Source organism: Suricata suricatta, chromosome 1 (assembly GCF_006229205.1).
Source record: "Suricata suricatta isolate VVHF042 chromosome 1, meerkat_22Aug2017_6uvM2_HiC, whole genome shotgun sequence".
NCBI classification, from domain to species: domain Eukaryota; kingdom Metazoa; phylum Chordata; class Mammalia; order Carnivora; family Herpestidae; genus Suricata; species Suricata suricatta.
In genome coordinates this window covers 191265349-191283198 of record NC_043700.1, presented here as the reverse complement: position 1 = coordinate 191283198, position 17850 = coordinate 191265349, and the positions used below count along the sequence as shown (strand labels likewise).

General features: G+C 64.8%; 1 protein-coding gene across 1 annotated transcript in view; it reads right to left on the bottom strand.

Annotated features, from left to right (window-relative positions):
• The window catches only part of SH3TC1 (SH3 domain and tetratricopeptide repeats 1), a 35768-nt gene that overhangs the window by 4842 nt on the left and 13076 nt on the right, over window positions 1-17850 (bottom strand). The window contains exons 4-13 of the mRNA XM_029952547.1: window positions 12469-12682; window positions 10344-10471; window positions 9788-9893; window positions 8908-9054; window positions 8206-8410; window positions 6579-6655; window positions 5736-5931; window positions 3318-3451; window positions 1801-1842; window positions 5-188 (exon numbers count right to left, since the gene is read on the bottom strand). Coding sequence (XP_029808407.1) covers window positions 5-188; window positions 1801-1842; window positions 3318-3451; window positions 5736-5931; window positions 6579-6655; window positions 8206-8410; window positions 8908-9054; window positions 9788-9893; window positions 10344-10471; window positions 12469-12655 — 1406 coding nt within the window. The 5' untranslated portion in view covers window positions 12656-12682. The remainder of the gene's footprint in view (window positions 1-4; window positions 189-1800; window positions 1843-3317; window positions 3452-5735; window positions 5932-6578; window positions 6656-8205; window positions 8411-8907; window positions 9055-9787; window positions 9894-10343; window positions 10472-12468; window positions 12683-17850) is intronic.

Here is a 17850-nt window from a genome sequence, read left to right as displayed (position 1 = left end):
GGGCCCCGAGTTCAAGCACAAGGGGGGCTCCTCCGGGTCTGGGGAGTGTGCGCCACTGGATGCCGTGCAGAGACCCCAGGACGCTGGCTCCTCAGGGCAGTCCTGGCGGGATTTGAATTGTTCTAGAACATTCTTCACCTTCTGCAGGGTCTCGCGTGGCTCTGGGTTCGGGTGAGGTGGAGGCACTTCTGCAAATCACCAAAAGCCCCCGGATGGCTTAGAGTCTGATCTCTGATCAGACTTAGAGTCGCCCCCCCCCCTCCGCCCCCGCCTCGGTGCTCCTGTCAGGGGCTGCTGAGCCTCCGGTGAACACCAAGAGAAATGCGCAATGCCGAGCCCGGCGCCCAGCACTCGGGGGGCTCCGCCTGGTTACGGGGATAAGGATCGGGTTGGCCAAGCTTTTTACCGAGGAGCCCCTCCCTAGGCTTCCTGCTCGAGAACACCGCTCAGCGGTCAGGGTCCTCCCTCCAGAAAGGATCAAAGCCACTTAACGGATGGACACGTCCACACTCCCGGCCGCCCCCGTCTCTGGGGATTTCCTCCGTACGTGGGGGTCTCCCATCGGGCGCAGGCCTCCCGTGGGCTCATTATGGGCCACTCGGAGCTTCGGGGCAGCCCACGCTCAGAAGCCACCCCAGACCCGATGAAACCCGCCTCGGTGGGGACCTGGCGGCGCTGGCCCAGCTCTCACCCACGACCACGCCTGCTGGGAAGGGTCTCCACCTTCCGCTGCCGCGAGAATCTGAGGCCCACAGTTACTCAAGGGTTAAAAAGGAAAGAGATGCGGCACCGGAGAACCTGGGGACGCCCGTTCCCAGACGTGCCCGCCTGCAGGGCAGTTGGCTTTGGACGGGCTCAGTGCCCGGAGACCCATCCAGTGAGCAAACAGCCGCTCTTCCTGCTGGGAAAACCCCAGCTTAAAAGGGAATTTGTTTGCAAGGGAAGAAACAGAACGTAAAGGCTCTTCTGTTTCGGTCTCACATAAAAAATACGTTCAAAACGAACGCTCTCCTTATTAGTCTGTGAGGTCGAGGAATAAAAAAGCATTCAGTGCGGCTCAGAGCAAATGTCTGGCCTGACTGACCTGATGTGTAGGGGTGAACGCGCCCCCCAGCCTGGCCCCCCAGCCCCCAGCCCGGCAAGTCCTGCCCTGCCCCACCCAGCAGAGCCCCAGGGTGGCGGGGGGCAGCCCGGGAACAGCCCCGAACATCCCCAGCCTCCCGCTCTCTTTGCGCTTGGGCGGACCCCATTCCCAGGGAGCCCCAAGGGTCCTGGGGCCTCAAGTCCCCAGATGTCCCCGCTGCAGACACGCTGTGGGCGCTCAGGATGGAGGTGTGGAGGGGCAGGAGGGGGTCACCTTCAGCTGCCGGGGAAGCAGCAAACCTGAGGGGCTTCTCCAGCAGGAGGCTGCAGACCCAGCCCCTGCACCCCTCCACCCTCCAAACCCGGCATCGTTCTCTCAATGTCGAGAGTTTCAGCTGCTCTAGGTTTCAAGAAAGGAAGCCATGGCCAGGTATGGGCCTCGGCAGCACAGGGGACCCCGCACCTTAGCTGAGGACACAGCAGGGAGCAGCCATGGCCCGGGCACTGGAGGGGACCCCCACCTTAGCTGGAGGGCTGGTGTGTTTGCAGGGGACCACTACTGCGGCAGGGGGGAGCTTGGCCCGCACCTCGTCCCCTCCCCCTGCAGGACCACCGCCCTCCCGCCTTCCCTGGCAGGTGTGAGGTCCTGGCCCGGCGCCCCATCCACACCCGGGGCCCGGCCCCCCCGAGGGACTCTGCCGTGTGCGAAGGACCCACCTTGCTCTTCCAGAGGCTCACAGTCGGCTTCTCCTAATCTGTCTGAGAAGGGAGAGAAGAGAGGCATCACCCTCGGGCCGCCACCTCCGGGTCGGGGCCGTGTCGGGAGGGATGGGGACACCAGGACAGTAACACCCCAGGGACCGGAGGGGCTGCGGGGCTGGGGGGAATCCCTGGGTTGAGGGGCCAGGCCTTTCCCTGAGCCTCAGTTTCCACCTCCTGAAAATGGGCTGACACTAATAGTTCACTGGGAAAAGACATGTGAAGTATGATGTCAACTATGACAAATGCACAGACTCCCAGGATGCTAAGGGGGTGCCTGGTGGGAGAGGACCCCCAGAATGTCCCCCCCGAAGTGAGGGCTGAAGTCAGATTTAAGTTTGCCTGCTTAGGAAGAGAGGCCAATTTATGGGACCTAGAAAGTTAAACTCTGTTCTTGGTGGAAAAGTTCCCGCCGTGCATGTCAACTCACAGGGCTGTGAGAAGTGACTGTGTGTGCACATGTGGGCGTGTGCGCACGTGTGTGGGTATGTGTGCGTGCACGTGAATGCATGTGCTGCACGTATAAGTGTGCAATGCATGCACTGCACATATGTGTGTGCGAGTGTGCTGCAGTGTGTGTAAGCATGTGTGCACATGCATGTGCATTCATCTCCATGCACAGGATGAAGGACCTGGCTGGCGTGTGTGCACGTGTGTGTGAGTGCACATGTATGCACTGCACTTGTGTGTAAGCGTGCACAGGATGGAGAAAGTGGCTGCGAAGCCCCCGGAGTCCCCAGCAGGTCTGCCCCCTCCCCCGCCGTCCCCTCTGCTGCTGGCACCAGTCCTGCCGCCGCGCCCAGCACTGCAGCCTTCAGGGGACCCTTCCTGAGCGCAGGGTAGTGTGGGGAGAGGCAGCAGCGCCGTCTCGAGGCGGTGGCAGTGCTGGGGTCCAGTCCCAGCGGCTGGCGGCCAGGCCGGACCACAGCCATGTGAGCCTGGACTCCTGGTCCTGTCACCGACGGTGGTCACTGTCACACAGATGGGCGGAGAAGCAGCGCGTGGGCAGCGGGCCAGACCCCCGTGGACGGTGGGCACCCCTCAGGTGGCAGGGGGCCTTGGAGCCACCGCGGGCACCCCTTGCCGCTCACCCTGTCCCCCTCTCTGCGTCTGGCCCGCCTGTGGTCCCTAGGAGTCCCTTGGGCGGCAACGGCGACTGTGGGGTCCCCTTTAGATGCCCAGGGGTGGGCCTTCTCGAAGGGACACGGGAGGGGCTCCCTGAGCAGCGCACAGGAGCCCGAACGGTCCGTGCTCCGCCAAGGAGACAGTAGCCCGTGCAGGCCTGGTGCTGGCCAGCAGGGGCTCGCGGTGTCCCGGGGCTGGAGACCCACCTGCCCGTCCAGCTCCAAACCCTCCTGCCCTTCCGGAATCTACCCACAAAACCCTCTAAGCTCCCAGGGTCCGATGCAGGTGGGAGGGGTGGGAGGAGCCGTGCCCCCCCGCCGCCCCCCCCCCCCCGGCACCCTCACACCTACCCAAGGTGTACACGCTGCAGACGTCCTCACCAGACACCCTCCTCAGTAACTGCCTAGCCTCCTCGTCAGAGAAGCGTCCTTCATTGCTGAAGAATGACCTTTCTTCCTCATTGAGAAAAAGCACTTTTTCCAGCCTGGAGAAGAGAAGGTGCTTTATTTACCGGAGCAACTTCCCGGCATGAGGCCCACATCTGCTCTCCCGTTCCACAGACGGCCCGTCACGCCTGCTCTGTGCCCGGTGACAAAGCCACTGACATAAAAACAGAACAGCCACAAGGCTGCCTGGTCCAGCCGGTCCGGGAGCGGGAGCAGCTGCAAGGGACCCCACAGGTCACAGCAGCTGGGGAGGGCGAGCTCCTGGGCAGCCTTCAAAGCCCTACTTCAAATGCCCCTTCCCCGGTGAGGCAGGTCGTGACAGCTCCGGGCAGCATGTCTGTGCTACACGTATGTGTGTGTGCAGGCGTGTGCGTGTGGACGTGCAGGTGAACGCCTTCCCAGCCCGAGCTCCCAGGCCCCTCACGCCGCCTCTGCCGGCGCTCCCCACTGGCACTAACACGGGGCCCTCCTGCCTCCGCTAAGTCACGGAGACGAGAAACAGGAAGGGGCGAAGGGACAGAAGGAAGAGGCCATCTTTGCCCACGAGGCTAGTGTCCAGCATTACAGGGGCCCTGAAAGGCGCTTGGAACGTAGAAGGAGCCTTTTTGAGAAGCTAAAGAAAATCTGAGTCGCTTCTGGTACATTCTACGGAACAGCAAGCCAGTGTCTCGCATTGTCCTAAAGACCGTGAGACGAAGGGAGGGTCTTGGATTAAGGAGGAGAGGCTGGTGGCATGGGGTCCAGAACGTTCTCTGGTTCTTGAGGATGTGAGGGACGCTGGCAGACCCTGAGCGTGGCCCGCAGCAGCTGCCCAGTCACCGTCTGGTCCCAAAGGCTGCGGGGCGGTTGTGCAGGCGGGTGTCCTGGCTTCAGGGGACACGCTCCACTGCGACCCACCCTCAGGGACCTCGGTAGGAGAGGGGGAGGGGGAATGCATGTGACCCCGTGCTGCCCCCTGGGTGATCTGGAGGAAGGGGGCCCGGGAACTTGGCGCTCTTCCTGAAACCTCCCTAATCCTGAAATTGTGCCAAATAAAGGAAAAGAAAAATCGTCGGCAGCAGGTGACTCCTTAAAGGGTGAAGCCCGGGGCCCGGGACAGGAAAGCTGCACGGTCCCTGTTTGTGGAGCGAATGAGGGGGTGGTCGGGGCTCTTCCAGGCTTCCTGCCGGGGGCCGCGGGATGTCAGGGCTGGAGGCCCCCCAGGACGTGTGTGCGAGGCCAGGTCCAGACCCAGCAGGGGCGCTGTCCGTACGCCCACCTTCTCTGGGCTCATGACTGAGGACTTAACAGGGAAGGCTCAAGCCCAGGGGAATGGAGGTGCCCCGAAGGATGGGCACGGCTCTGCCCACTGGCCACCCTCCCAGGACACCCCTGCTGCTGCCTGGGGCCACCCCCTGGGGCCCCTCAGAATTCTCCAGACAGGGCGGGGGCGAGCCTGTCCTCAGCAGGGTGCGTGGGGGCCCCACAGGGAGAGGGCATGTCCCCAGGGATGAACCGCTGGACGTGGGGGCTGCTGAGAGCCCCAGGGACCCGGAGGACGGGATGGAGGGGGCGCCTCCCGCAGGGGCACACACGGCAAAGCAGAGTCGTTCCCGAAGGTGCGAGGAGGCCCAAGCAGCTAGACGCAGGGGACATGACGGCAAGTGTCAGCCTGCAGCAGTGGTGGTCACCAAGGTCTGGGTCACGGGGGCCTTGAAGGCCAGGCCTAGAATCTTCAAGGAGATTTATGAAAGGAAGGGGTGGGGCGTCTGGGGGGCTCAGTCTATTAAGCGTCCAACTTCAGCTCAGGTCATGATGTCGCAGTTCGTGGGTTCGAGCCCTGCGTCAGGCTCTGTGCTGACCGCTCAGAGCCTGGAGCTGCTTCGGATCATGTCTCTCTCTCAAATATAAACATTAAAAAAAGAAGAAGAAAAGAAAAGAACAGGAGTGGCATGGAGTATGGGGGCAAATAGTGTCCCTCAAGATTCACGTCCCCCCAGAACCTCGGAAGGTGACCTATTCAAAGAAGGGTCTTTGCAGATAGAACTGGTTGCAACAAGGTCACACTGGTGGAGGGACCCTAATCCAACGACCGGAGTCCTTATAGGACGAGGCTCGAAGACATGAGGTTGGGTGAGGGGGCCGTGGGAAGCCGGAGGCAGACACCGGGTGGCATGGCCACCAGGGCTGTGAGGACGCTCCTCCCCCAGCACCTGGAGAGGCAGTGGGGGCAGGCGCGGGGGAGGGGCAGGGAGGGAGTGCCGCTGGGGCCGCATGCAGGTGTCCCCCGGCTGCCCCCGGGGGTAGGACGGCTGGGGAGTGGGGAGGGCCTCAGCCACTCACTCAGACACTTGGCCCTGCACATTGACGAGACTCGTCCGCACAAACCCGACCTGGCCCGAGGCCGTGTGCCGGCCCAGGCACCAGGGCAGGCCGGGCACCTGGGCGCCCAGGATCTCGATGACGTCACCGCCTCGGAAGGTCATCTCTTCAGGCCCGGAGCCCTGGTAGTCTGCCACTGCTGAGGCCAGGCCCACGGCTGCGGAAAGAGGCCACAAGGTCAGTGCTGGGGGTGCACCCGGGGCGGGGGGGGCTCTCATCCAGGACCAGGTGGTTGGGGGGGCCCTGAAGGGTGGCCACTGCACCCAAGGGGCTGGACGTCTAGGGGACCCCAGAGGGGGCCCTCTATCTGCCCAATGAGGATGGGAAACTGAGGCCCAGGGTGTCCGCCGGCAAGGCCGCGCTGGCCCGGGCCGACGCAGCTGCGAGCATCCGCCCCTCTCCTTCGGACCCTCACACGTCCACAGGGCCACCTGGCGCCGGCCAGCTCGGGGAAGGGCGGAGAGCCCTGGGCCGGGAGCCCAAGTCAGAGCCCCGGCTGGCGTGTCAGAGTCCAGAGTGCCAACCATTACATAATGGACCTCAATGGCTTTTCCAGAGAGTAAGACCACCACCTCCAGCTGGGAATGCGACCCTGGGGGCTCCCTGGAGGCGGTGGCAGGGACCCCGCCTGGCCTCAAATTTGGACCAGCTGGCGGGCCACTCTGAGCCTAAGCTGTCACAACGTGAACTGGAGAGGGTTCTCGCCACTGCCTCTGGCTTGGGGAGGACTCAGCGGGAGCACAGAAGCTTCCAGAATGCCCCTCCTTTCTTTCCCAGGGGAAAAAGGCCAGCAGAAGCACTTACCCATCAGTGGAATGTCCGATGTCACGGGGCCAAACACGGAGTCGTCGATGGGGTCCCAGGGGACCCTAAGAGCCCACCTGGAGGGGGACAAGAGAGGATTTCAGACATGGGGCAAGTGGACGGTGTGTAGACTGGACAAGTCAGCAGCCCCCGGGGTCCTGAGCAAGTTCCACCGTCTGCCACGGCTACATGCACATGTGCACACATGCACACATATACATGCACACAAGCACACACATGCACACACGTGTGCATGCACACACGCACGTACATATGTGCACATATATACATGCCACACACATGCACACATGTGCGCACGCACATGCGTGCACGTATGCGCACACACACATGCACACACATACACATGCATGCACACACGCACACACACGCACACATATACATGCACATGTGCACACATGCGTGCACGCACACACACGCACATATATACATGCACACATACACATACACTCACACACATACATGTGCACACACATGCACCCACATGTGTGCGCGCACATGCGTGCACGTATGCGCACAGTCACACATATGCACACACATACACATACATGCACACACGCACACATGCACACACATACATGCACATGTGCACACACATGCGTGCACGCACACACACGCACATATATACATGCACACATACACATACACTCACACACATACATGTGCACACACATGTGTGCGCGCACATGCGTGCACGTATGCGCACACTCACACATATGCACACACATACACATACATGCACACACATTCACACACACGTGCACACATGCACACCCTCACACATACGCACACACATACACATACATGCACACACGCACACACATGCACACACGCACACACATATACATGCACATGTGCACACACGTGCGTGCACGCACACACACTTACATGCACATATATACATACACACATACACACACACTCCCACACACATACATGCACACAGATACATGCACACACACACACGTAGACACGTGCGCACTCACACATATGCACACACACATACACATACACGCACACGCACAAGCTCTCCTGCCCAGGGAGCCCCGTGCCGCCCAGCCCAGGCACCCCTGAGGCCGGCACCCCGAGACACCGCCCTCCGTCAGCCCGGGACAGAAGCCAGGCCATTGCCAGCTATGTCTCAGATTCTAAACATCAGCTCATCGAGTTTCTCTCTTTGCTCTGGCCTCCAGGAAGCTCCAAGCCAAGCTCCTGCTCCACATTCAGCTCCTGGGCAGGAACTTGGTGCTCCCCAGGCCTCCTCTGCCTCGGTTTTCATCTGTGCAGGTTCCCACGTGCCTCCTTACTGCGGGGGCGCGTGATGCAGCTCGGTGACCCAACGCTTTTCAGAACAAACCAGAATAGGAAGCAAGAGCCCCATGCGGCCATCGCAGCCCTGCCGGGGACGCTGGGGTCTTCACACGGCCCCGAGCGTGCTCATCTGCCACGGCCACACACTAGAGCAACGTCATAGGGTCATGACCGGGCGAGCCTGGAGCCCCATGCTGCCCCTGTGGCCTTGGATGGACCGCGCCTGGCGGGGGTGCTCCGTGAGGCCTGAGGACACACAGGACTGGCGGGAGGCGGAGAAATGAAGGTCGGTACCTACTGATGAAACGGAATCAAAGGTTCCGGAGCGGCCCCCGCGACCACGTCCTCGGAGCTCGAGCCGGGGCGGGGCGCGGTGGAGTCCGTGGTGGGGGCGGCTTCCTCCTGGGGGACCCCCGGGGCTCGTCTCGGTGGCTGCGGGCCCGCACCCCGGGGGCCGGTGCTCACTCTCACATGGTGGTCGGGACACAGGACAAAGAAAGGACCTTCAAAGTGACAGAGAGTGACCTTCAGGGTGGCCAGGCACAGACGGCTGACTCACCCGTCCCCGCCAGGCCTCACGCTGGGTGTCCCGTCTCGGCCGCCCCCGCACTGGCAGGCCTGGCCCTGGCCAGCTCCGCTCCCGCCTGCCCGTCACTCAGCCTCAGACCCTCAGGGCCTCAGTTTCCCTGTCTGAGGAGTCTGCTGGACCACTGCTGGGAGCCTGGCCACGGGGGGGACAGGCAGCCTCGTGTTCCGTCTGCTGCTGACTCGACCCCGTGCCAAGGCCACCTTGGCACTGGAAGCAAGCGCGCCGGGTCAGGACCCCGGGACGGCGCTGCCGCTTTGCAGAAACCTGGGGGCCTGCCCAGGGCTTTCCAGCAAAGTGACGGGGCCCGGGCACGTCACGGCTGGGTTCCCCCCACGGCCGCAGCTTCCTCCCTGCACGGAGCCCCGGTCAGCCCCCGCGGCCCCCGGTGTCGGTTCCCCACGCGGCGCTCACCCTCCTGGGCCAGGAGGCTCTGCTGCGTCAGCCTCAGGGCCTCCTGGTCCACGTGCACGCGGACCGTCGCCTCCCCGTCTTCGCTGGGCGCCTGCAGCCAGAAGGCCTGGTCCACCAGCAGGTTTTCCAGGCAGTGGTGAGTGAAGCCTGGGGGCCAGACGGGCCTGGTGACCCGCAGGCCCCACAGGAGACGCTGAAGCCTTCACAAGCCTTCACAGCCCGGGACGGGGTTGGGGGGAGGGGGAGCCCCGCCCTGCCCTGGGGACACGCAGGTCCCCTGCAGCCCAGGGGGCCCCAGGTCTGACCGTCTGGGCTGTGGGCGGACCGGCCGTGACCGTGGGCGACACGGCGCACGTGAATGACCCTGTCCCCTCGTCTCTGAGACGGGACAAGAGCATCCAAGAGCGACTGTGCTGGGAGGTTGGCACAGGCCCCGCGCATGGTGGGCAAGATGCCGCTGCCCTCACTGTCCACTCTGTCCGTCCTCAGACCCCGGTGCTGGAGCAAGGTCCCCGAGAGGACGCGGCCAGCTCCCCGACGGGGCTCCGAGACCCTGCGGGTGCCTCCCAACGGGCTGGGGGCGCTTTAGAAAACATCTCTTTGGCTGAGCTGGAAATGACCCGGGCTGTGTGCAGCCGGTCTGAGCTCAGCGTCCCCCGAGGTCTGGCCGCACAAAGCCGCCCACAGGGCGCAGCGCCAGAAGGAATTGGGAGCTCAGCCCAAGTGTCGGCACAGACGGGGTGCCATGTCTCCCCGAAGCAGGTGAGTGAGGCCCCACTGCCCAGGCCGCTGCGACCACCCTGACCTGAAGCTAGGTGTGGGACACGTGTCCTCGAGGCGGGGGTCCCCGAGACCAGCTCCGGGAGGGTCACCACCTTACCCAGAGCGTGGTAGGTGGAAAACTTCCAGATCTCTTCGAAAGTCTTAAACGTCACCATGATCCGAGCCTGGTCACTGTGGATAGACAGCAGCCTGGCCGATAACTCCTTATAGGGAGACACAGCCAGGACGTCAGGCACCGCAGGGCCGGGGGACGGAGCCGCACAACCAAAACACTTTGCAGAGGGGACCCAGGCAGGGGCAGAAGCACAGATCTGATTCTCTTACAGCCACGGCTGGGCCCTGGAGCCAGCTGTGGCTCCCCAGTGCCAAGTCCCGCTCCTTCCCGGAGCCCCCTTGGGCTCCACGCTCTGGCCCCCCGACTCTGTGACTCCCTGCACCAGGACAGCAGGCTGGCTACCCGGGGCTCCACTTGTCCGATCGAAAACCGAGGCCACTTGGCTTATCTGGGGTCTGCCGCTGAGCTGGTGCTCGGGTGCCCCTGGGACCTCCCCCTCCTCCCGGGGCCACCCCAGCGCCTGCCCCCGCTCTCAGACCTGGAGCCCCCGCACCTCTGCTCACGCAGGCTCGTTTCCACCCAGAGAAGCCGGACTCACCCCCAGCACGCTGGCCACCTCCCGGCTGTCATTCTCCAGCAGGCGGAGCCGCGCCCGCACGGCCTGCTGCAGGCTGGGGTCCGGCAGCCCCGTCTTCCTCCGCACGGCCTGCAGCTGCAACGTCAGGTCTGCAAGGAGGCAGCGCCCGTGAGGGCTCAGCAGAGTCCGCCGAGGCACCAAGGCCTCCAGCCCCGGGCTCTCCCACCGCCAAAACCAGACGGGGGTACTGGAGCTCCGGCACGCATCCCAGATCTCACCACCCTGTCCCCCAAACGGACTCTTCACCACGTTCCCGTTTCCAGAAGGGCCCCCAGCCCTGTCCCTGCACCACACAGCGCGTGGGGCCGCCAGCAAACTGCAAAACCAGGCCCAACTCCCCTCGGCACCCCTCCCCGGGGCCCCAGGTCATGCCCGTGGGCACCTGCCCATGCCCCGCCCTCCCTCTGGACTGTCCTCTGGTCCATGGAGAGCCAGAGGGTCCCGCGAGCGACCCTGGGCTGTGCCGTCCGATGTCCTGAAGGGCGGCCTCCAGCCACAGGAGCTCTTGAAATGTGGCCGGGGCCTCCGTGGGAACTAGACTCTGTTTCATTTAGGTTAAATGTAAACATAAACTGCATGGCTGTGTTGGACCGCACACCTGCTGCTGTTCTGCATTATCAGAGAGAATAAGATAAAACCCTTCCCACCGTGCCACCAGCAGAGCCCTGAGCCTCTGGGCCTGCTCCCCTACCCCCTTCTGTCCCTCCCATCTCACCCGTGGCCCCTCTGCTGCCCTAGGACATCAAGGCCTGCCCTGCCCCAGGGCCTTTGCACTCACCCCAGCCTCCACCTAAAGCACTCTCTCCCAGATCAAATCCCGGCCGCCTGCCTGGCTGCCCTACTCTTCAGACCTCAGCCCAAATGCCCCCTGCCCACCCCCACCCCTTTCCTTCCAAGAGGCCTCCCAACCAGGCTACGGAGATCCCCTCCCGGGGGCCTGGACTGCTCCGAAGGGGTGGAGGGGGTGACGCAGGAGGAGAGAGAGGGAAGGGAGGGAGAAAGGTGGGGTGGGGAGAGAAGAAGGGAGATGGGGAGGGGAGTGCAGGGGAGGGGTGGGGAGAGAAGGGCAGTGTGGAGACTCCTGGAACCCGAATCGGGCCCCACTCCCCCAGCAGGAAGTGTGCCCGACATTTCACGACTGGTTCTAAGATGTGCCCCTCCTCCCCTCCCCCCATAAGAGGGCAGCCGTCATTGGCCCCACATGCCCGGCCAACCCTAGTGACCACGGGCGGTGCCGGCCGCGCGGAAGGAGAGACGGAGGACAGGCGGGTGTCGGGGCCGAGGTGAGCCGCTCCCTGCGCCACCACAGCTGGGGCTCGGGGCAGGGGCTCTTCGCTGCCCCCTCCCCAGAAAGTCAGTGCCTGGCCTCCTCTCCTGCCTCGTGCCCCACCTGCGACCCCTCCCCCTGCGTGTGGCCCAGCCGTCCTGGCCGTGTGCCCTCCAAACACAGACTCCGCAGAAGCCCTTTCCAAATGCAGACAAACTGCAGGCCCCAAGCGGAAATGCAGAGTCCTGGGCCCTACCCCGGTGGGGCCGGATCAGAACCGGGGACAGGACCTGGCCATCTGCACCCAAGCCGTCTCCCCACCCCCACCCCCCCAGCGACCCCCAGGCAGGAAGTTGGGGCACCACACTTTCAAACACCAGGTCCCCGGTGGGAGCATGCTGTGCCCACATCTCTGGGTTCATCTCACCCCCACCAGCAAGAGGGCCTGACCCGGTCTTGGCTGCCCCTGGTCCCCTCCCGGGGGCCTCTGCTGCCCCCTGAGGAGAATGAGGGTGTCCCATCCTGAGCCACCCCAGGGCTTTGTGTCCTGGGGACAAAGCAGGACTGTGGGGACGCAGAGGTTTGTGACAGAGCCGTGCCTTGGGTACAGCCATTCTAGAACTTTCCCAGTCCCCTTTTCCTTCGCCCCACCAAGCTGTGTTATCATGAACATGCAGCCCTGGAAAAACACTAGGTGGGTCCCTGTCCCTCACGGTGACTCACTGGGCACAGGATTCTGTTTCGACACACACTCTGGCCACAGACGCCGTGCCGAACATGGGCGGCCGGACAGCGGGCTGGACGGCGCTCGGTACTCACCGCCCCTGACCAGAGCCTCGGCGTCCTCGGGTCCCGCTCGCTCCCAGACGACTGACGTGCTCACGGCAGCTCTCTGGACCCTGTGGCGGCTGCCGCTGTCCCCCGAGGGCCCCGCAGGCCCCCTCCCCATCGGGGCCAGCCCCTCACCAGCCACGTCCACCGGGCCCTCCATGACGGGCGGTGACATCGTCAGCCCTGGGACTCCACATGTGCTCTGTGCGGGGAGAGAGGGTGGCGGGCAGCAGTGAGGCCCTTCCCGGAGCACAGGCGCCCGCGGAGAAGCCGCCACCGGGTCGGGGACAAGGGAGAAGCCTCCCCTTCCTCTCAGAGGTCCGTCCGTCTGTCTGGCCCTGCTTCCCCGCTAGGACGACCCTCCGAACCTCCAAGCCCCTCCTCCGGAGGCACGTGCGGCCTTAGCCCGGTGATCCGGCCGGTGGCCCCGCTCCTGTTCGATGGCAGGCCCTGAGGGAGCAGCCCAGAGCAACCGGGCCCGGCGACTCAAACAGCCCTGCGAGGGGCTTACGGATGTGCGGGGACAGGGGACCGGGCAGAAGTCCCGGCGGGACGCCCGGCGCGCGGATTTGAGACGAGCCCGTCATGTCCCGTCCAGCTAGGGCCGAGACCGCCGCCCCCGAGTCGGCCCCTGGGGCCCAACCCGCACGCGCCTCGGCTTCGAGCTGATTCTGGCCCCGACTGCCAGCGGGCTCGGCGGCTCTGTGTCTCGCGCCGGAAGAGGCCTGGGCTCTGGCGGGGCCTCTGGAGCGCCGTCCTGTCCCCGGTCAGGAAACGGGCCGGGTTCCGGGCGGCCGTGGAGGAAGGGAAGCAGGCGGCAGACGGCGAGGAAGGAGGAAGTGGCCGAGGCGGGACCGAGGTAGAGCAGGCCTCTGCTGCCGCCCCGGAGCCCCGTGGGCCTCCCCCAGGAGTGTCACCACGCATCACTCGTCCCTGGGGTCGGAGATGAGAGGCCGTCACAAATGGACGGACCGCGCTTCTGGGTTGGGGCTCGGTCACCGATCGGGACACAGGACAACAGAGTCCCCTCTCAGATGGGACGCGTGGGCTGGCAGGGCCAGGGCTGAGGAAGTAGGAGAGGACTCCCCGGGGGTCCCATAGGGACCAGACGCAGCCAGGTCCTGGGGACACGGGGGAAGGACGGCCCTGCCCACTCTCGGCTCACACGGAGGTTGGTGATAACACCGCCAGGACGCACCATTAAGGGAATCCCCGCCTGTCGGGCCTCCCTGATCCCGGATGATGAGCTATGAGATTTCAGACCAAACACGGAAAAGCGGGAGCTCCCTCTGCACGGAGCAAACAGGAAACACCCCCTCAGCCCCCACCCTGGGACGACAATGGGACTGTGGCTTCCTCCCGGCCCCCCTTCCCGACGGACGCCGGGGAGCAGGGCCGGGCAGCGGCCGGAGAACTGGGGCACAGCAGCGTGGAGCCCCCGTCCTGTCTCCCTGCTGGAACCCCGGGCCCGTGGCAGGAGGCGGGGCTCACCTGGGGCAGCGTGGAGACACTGCGGGTCTGGGGTGCAGGACAGATGGGGGGCAGGCCCCCAAGGGCATGGGGCACCCCACGAAAGCCGGTCCCCTTGTCCCCCCGCACACGGCCAGCTAGGCGGCCCCTCTCCTCTCCAGGGACGCAGCCAGGGACCCGGGGGGAGAAACCTGCGTGGACTTCGGGTACCCGGAGCTGTCTCCACACGGCCTCGTGGGACGGCTTACATGGTTCCGGCCCTGCACGCCCCCGTCCGCGGTCCCTGAGCTGTCTCCCTCCTCAAGTGTGACGACCCCTCCGCCCCTCTCCGGGTGCGGCTCCACGTGCCGGCCGCCCTCCCCGGCCCCCAGCCGCTTCCTTCCCTCCTCACTTCGCCAGCTCTGCTCCTACACCAGCTGCCCCCGCGCCACAGTGGGTGTCAGGACCAGGATGCTCAAGGGGCTTTGAGGCCAGCCCGCCATCCTTCTGCCCTTCCCTCGTGAAGCCCGCACAGGGCCCCGGGCCTCCCGCCCCGCCGGGCCGCGTCACCCTTCGGGGGACAGGCCCACGTCCCCACCCTGGATACAGGAGGGGCTCCTGCAGCCCAGTGTTGGCCTCGCAGCCTGCCCACCTCCGCCCGCCGGTCAGGACTGGTCAGGACTGGCCACCCGTGCGTGCGTCCAGGCCCATCGTCCTGGCTCCCAGCAGCCTCAGGGACAGCTTCCTGAGGAAGGGGAGGCTCCCTGGGCCCAAGACCCTCCCAGCTGCTCAGTGAGGGACGCGTCCGAGCAGGCAGGGCCCCCGGTGACAGGCCTCCCCCTGGGCTCCTGGTCACAGCCAGAGAGGAGGAAGTGAGCCCAATCTCTGCCAAGCGTTCCCTCCACGCTGGTTCCTGGAATGGCCTCGCCTGGCCTCACAGCCCCCGCTCGGGCCGTCGACGCGGCTCCAGGCTGCCCCAGCCGCGGACCCAGGCACCCACCCGAGGGGCTGCTCGCGGGCCACCGTCGAGGGCGGCCCCCCCTTCCGACCTCTCCCCTCCTTGCTCAGTGCATGTGGACAAACCCAAGGGGCACCCGCTGGGTCCGCAGCAGCCCAGGAGTGGGGAGCGTGGCCCCAGAGCACAGACACGTGGGGTGGACAGGCCAGGAGAGCCCTGCGCGCCCCCCTCAGCCGGCCTGGATCATGGGAACGAACCCCTCTCCCCACAGGACATCGGCGCAGTGACAGACGGGGCTCCAAGCGGACCGCAGCACTTCGTACATGTGGGTCTAACGGAGGGAGGGACGGTACCGTGCAGCCCCAGACAGGCTTGGGGACATGTGGTCGGAGCGCTCGCTGGGCGCGTCCTGGACTAATACCTTGCGGCCCGTGCAGACCTCGTCCAACCTGATTTGTACCCACTGGGGAACTTCAGAAAGCGTCTCATAAGAAGAGGAGGAACAGGGACGGACACGGGGTGGGGGCCACGGGACCACTGAGGACAGATGGAGAATGTGGCCCACCGCCCTGGAGCGCCTGGAGACCCAGGAGCAGGAAGGATCCTCCCCGGGAGCTCCTGGAGGGAGGCAGGCCCTGGGGACACCTTGGTTTCAGACTTTGAGCCCCTGATGGGGAGAGAGTCAGGTCTCATCATCCGTCCCCGTGTGTGGTGCTGTCACCGCAGCCCTCGGAAACTAATTCACCTGTAACCCCGATCACCCATGCCACGGGATTCTGTGGGACTTAAGTGCACAGTGACCCGTGTAGGACGCATCTGGGTTGCCGACCCCGCCCTGAAATGCGAAGCCAGCTTGTCGGTGAGGACCTGGGAGGTGGGGGTGGGGGCTGCCGCTGTACACTTTTCACAGGTGGCCACCTGAGCTCACAGGCTGCCGTGGGGACCCAGCTTGGCTGGGGGACACACACAGGATTCCAACCCGGAGGAGCCGAGTCCAGCAACTGCCTGGGCCCTGCCCTGCCTCCCGCCAGGAGTCCAACCACAGAGCTGGGGGGCCTGGGGCTCCTGGAGGGGTCGCTGGGAGCCGCGAGAGGGTCTCGGTGGTGTGCTGGGAGCATGTACCCAGGGCAGGACCTGCGTTGAAGTCCCGGACCCGTGGGTGCCCCCTGTCATCCCGTGTGGTCGATGGAAAACAGGCCCAGAGAAAGTGACCTCAGAGTGGCCAGGCCACAGCTGCCGAGCCACCTGGGCTGTCCTGTGGCGTCCCTTGTGGTGTGCCTGCTGTGGCACCAACCCAGGGTGGGGGCCCCTGGAGACCCCGAGATCTGCAATCCCTTATTGCGGGCTGGGTTCTGGGCCGCATGCAGGGCCCAGGGACACGCCAGCCGGGCGCCCACGTGGAGCGGGGTCAGTCTGCACTCCAGAGTTCCTGCTGCAGCCTCCAAGCTGGGCCACAGGCCCCCGGGTCCCCAGGCCACAGCTCTGCTCCCACAACCCCCAAACGGCAGGAAGGGCTTCAAGAAATCGAAAGCCGAGAGACTGCTCTTAGACCCGGCCCGGCGCCCGTACCTGCGTCCGGCTCCTCCCGAGCCCGCTCCCTGCCTGGCGGTGGGCGGAGGACGGCAGGCGCCCGGTGGCTGCTCCCGGTCCCGCGGGCGGTCTCAGCAGCCGGGCCAGGCGGCGGCCGCCCACAGCCGGCTGTCTGCACTGCAGCCGCCACCGCCCCCTGCTTCCTGCCACACTTCCTCCCTGTGCCCTGGGCTGGTGGCGAGAGGTTGGCCCAGCGCCCCGGTGTTGATCATTAGCTCCTCCCGGGACCAGCTCTAGGCCCCGCCGCCGCCTGCCCACCGCCCAGCCCCCAGGCCCCCAGAGGCCCGGGAACACCCGGCTTCCGCCTCGGCCCGGGGCTGGGGAAGTGCACTAGCCGCTGGCCCTGGCCCTGCGCCCGCCAACCTCAGCCCTGCTCTGTTCCTCTTCCACTCGCTGCACAGACACACACGCACGTGCAGGCACACGCACACGACACTCACACACAACACACACTCCTATGTGCACACACGCATGTACACGTGTGCTCACATGACACACATACATGTACGCATGCAAGCACACACGTGCGCTCACATGTAGACACGCGTGCAAATGCACACGACACTCACACGACACACTCCTATGTGCACACTCACATGTACATGTGCGCTCACATGTAGACACACGTGCAAATGCACACGACACTCACACGACACACTCCTATGTGCACACTCACATGTACATGTGCACTCACATGAACACGCACACGACACACACTCATATATGTGCACATAGTGTACACATGCACTCACATGTACACATACGACCCACACACACACTTGCACGCACATGCGTGTACATATGCACTCACACGCAGAAACCCATGTGCACTCCCGTCCCTCTGCCGGGGCCGCCCCAGCCCATTGGCCCTCCAGGGCCAGGTTGGGGTCAGACGACCATTCTCCTTGCTCTGACCTCCCGCTGGCTCTGGGCTCACCCGGGATCTGGGCTCCGCTCACCAGGGGTTGGGGTGGGGGGCTGGGCGGGAAGAGAACGGGGTCGGCCCGCAGCCCTGCCCTGCCCTGTGCTCTCGAGGCCTCACTGAGGCAGGGACGTGGCTCCGGCCGCCGGCCCCAGCTGGGCCCCCAGAATCACGCACAGGGGAGCCTGTCCTGAGCTGGGGTGGGCTTTACACGTGGCCTGGATCAGACCAGGCCAAATCTCCTATTTGGTGGAAATGTGACTGTTTTACAGACAGTGAAACTGAGGCTCAGGAAGGTCACATGATACACCCAAGGCCAGTGACAATGAGAAGAGCCCCGAGCGGGTCTGGCAGACGCAGAAGCCCAAGGTCGGGTTCTAAGGGCTGCACTGCAGACACTTGGGGCGACCGCTCTCTGTGTGGGGGGTGGCTGCTGTGTGGACGTGGGGTC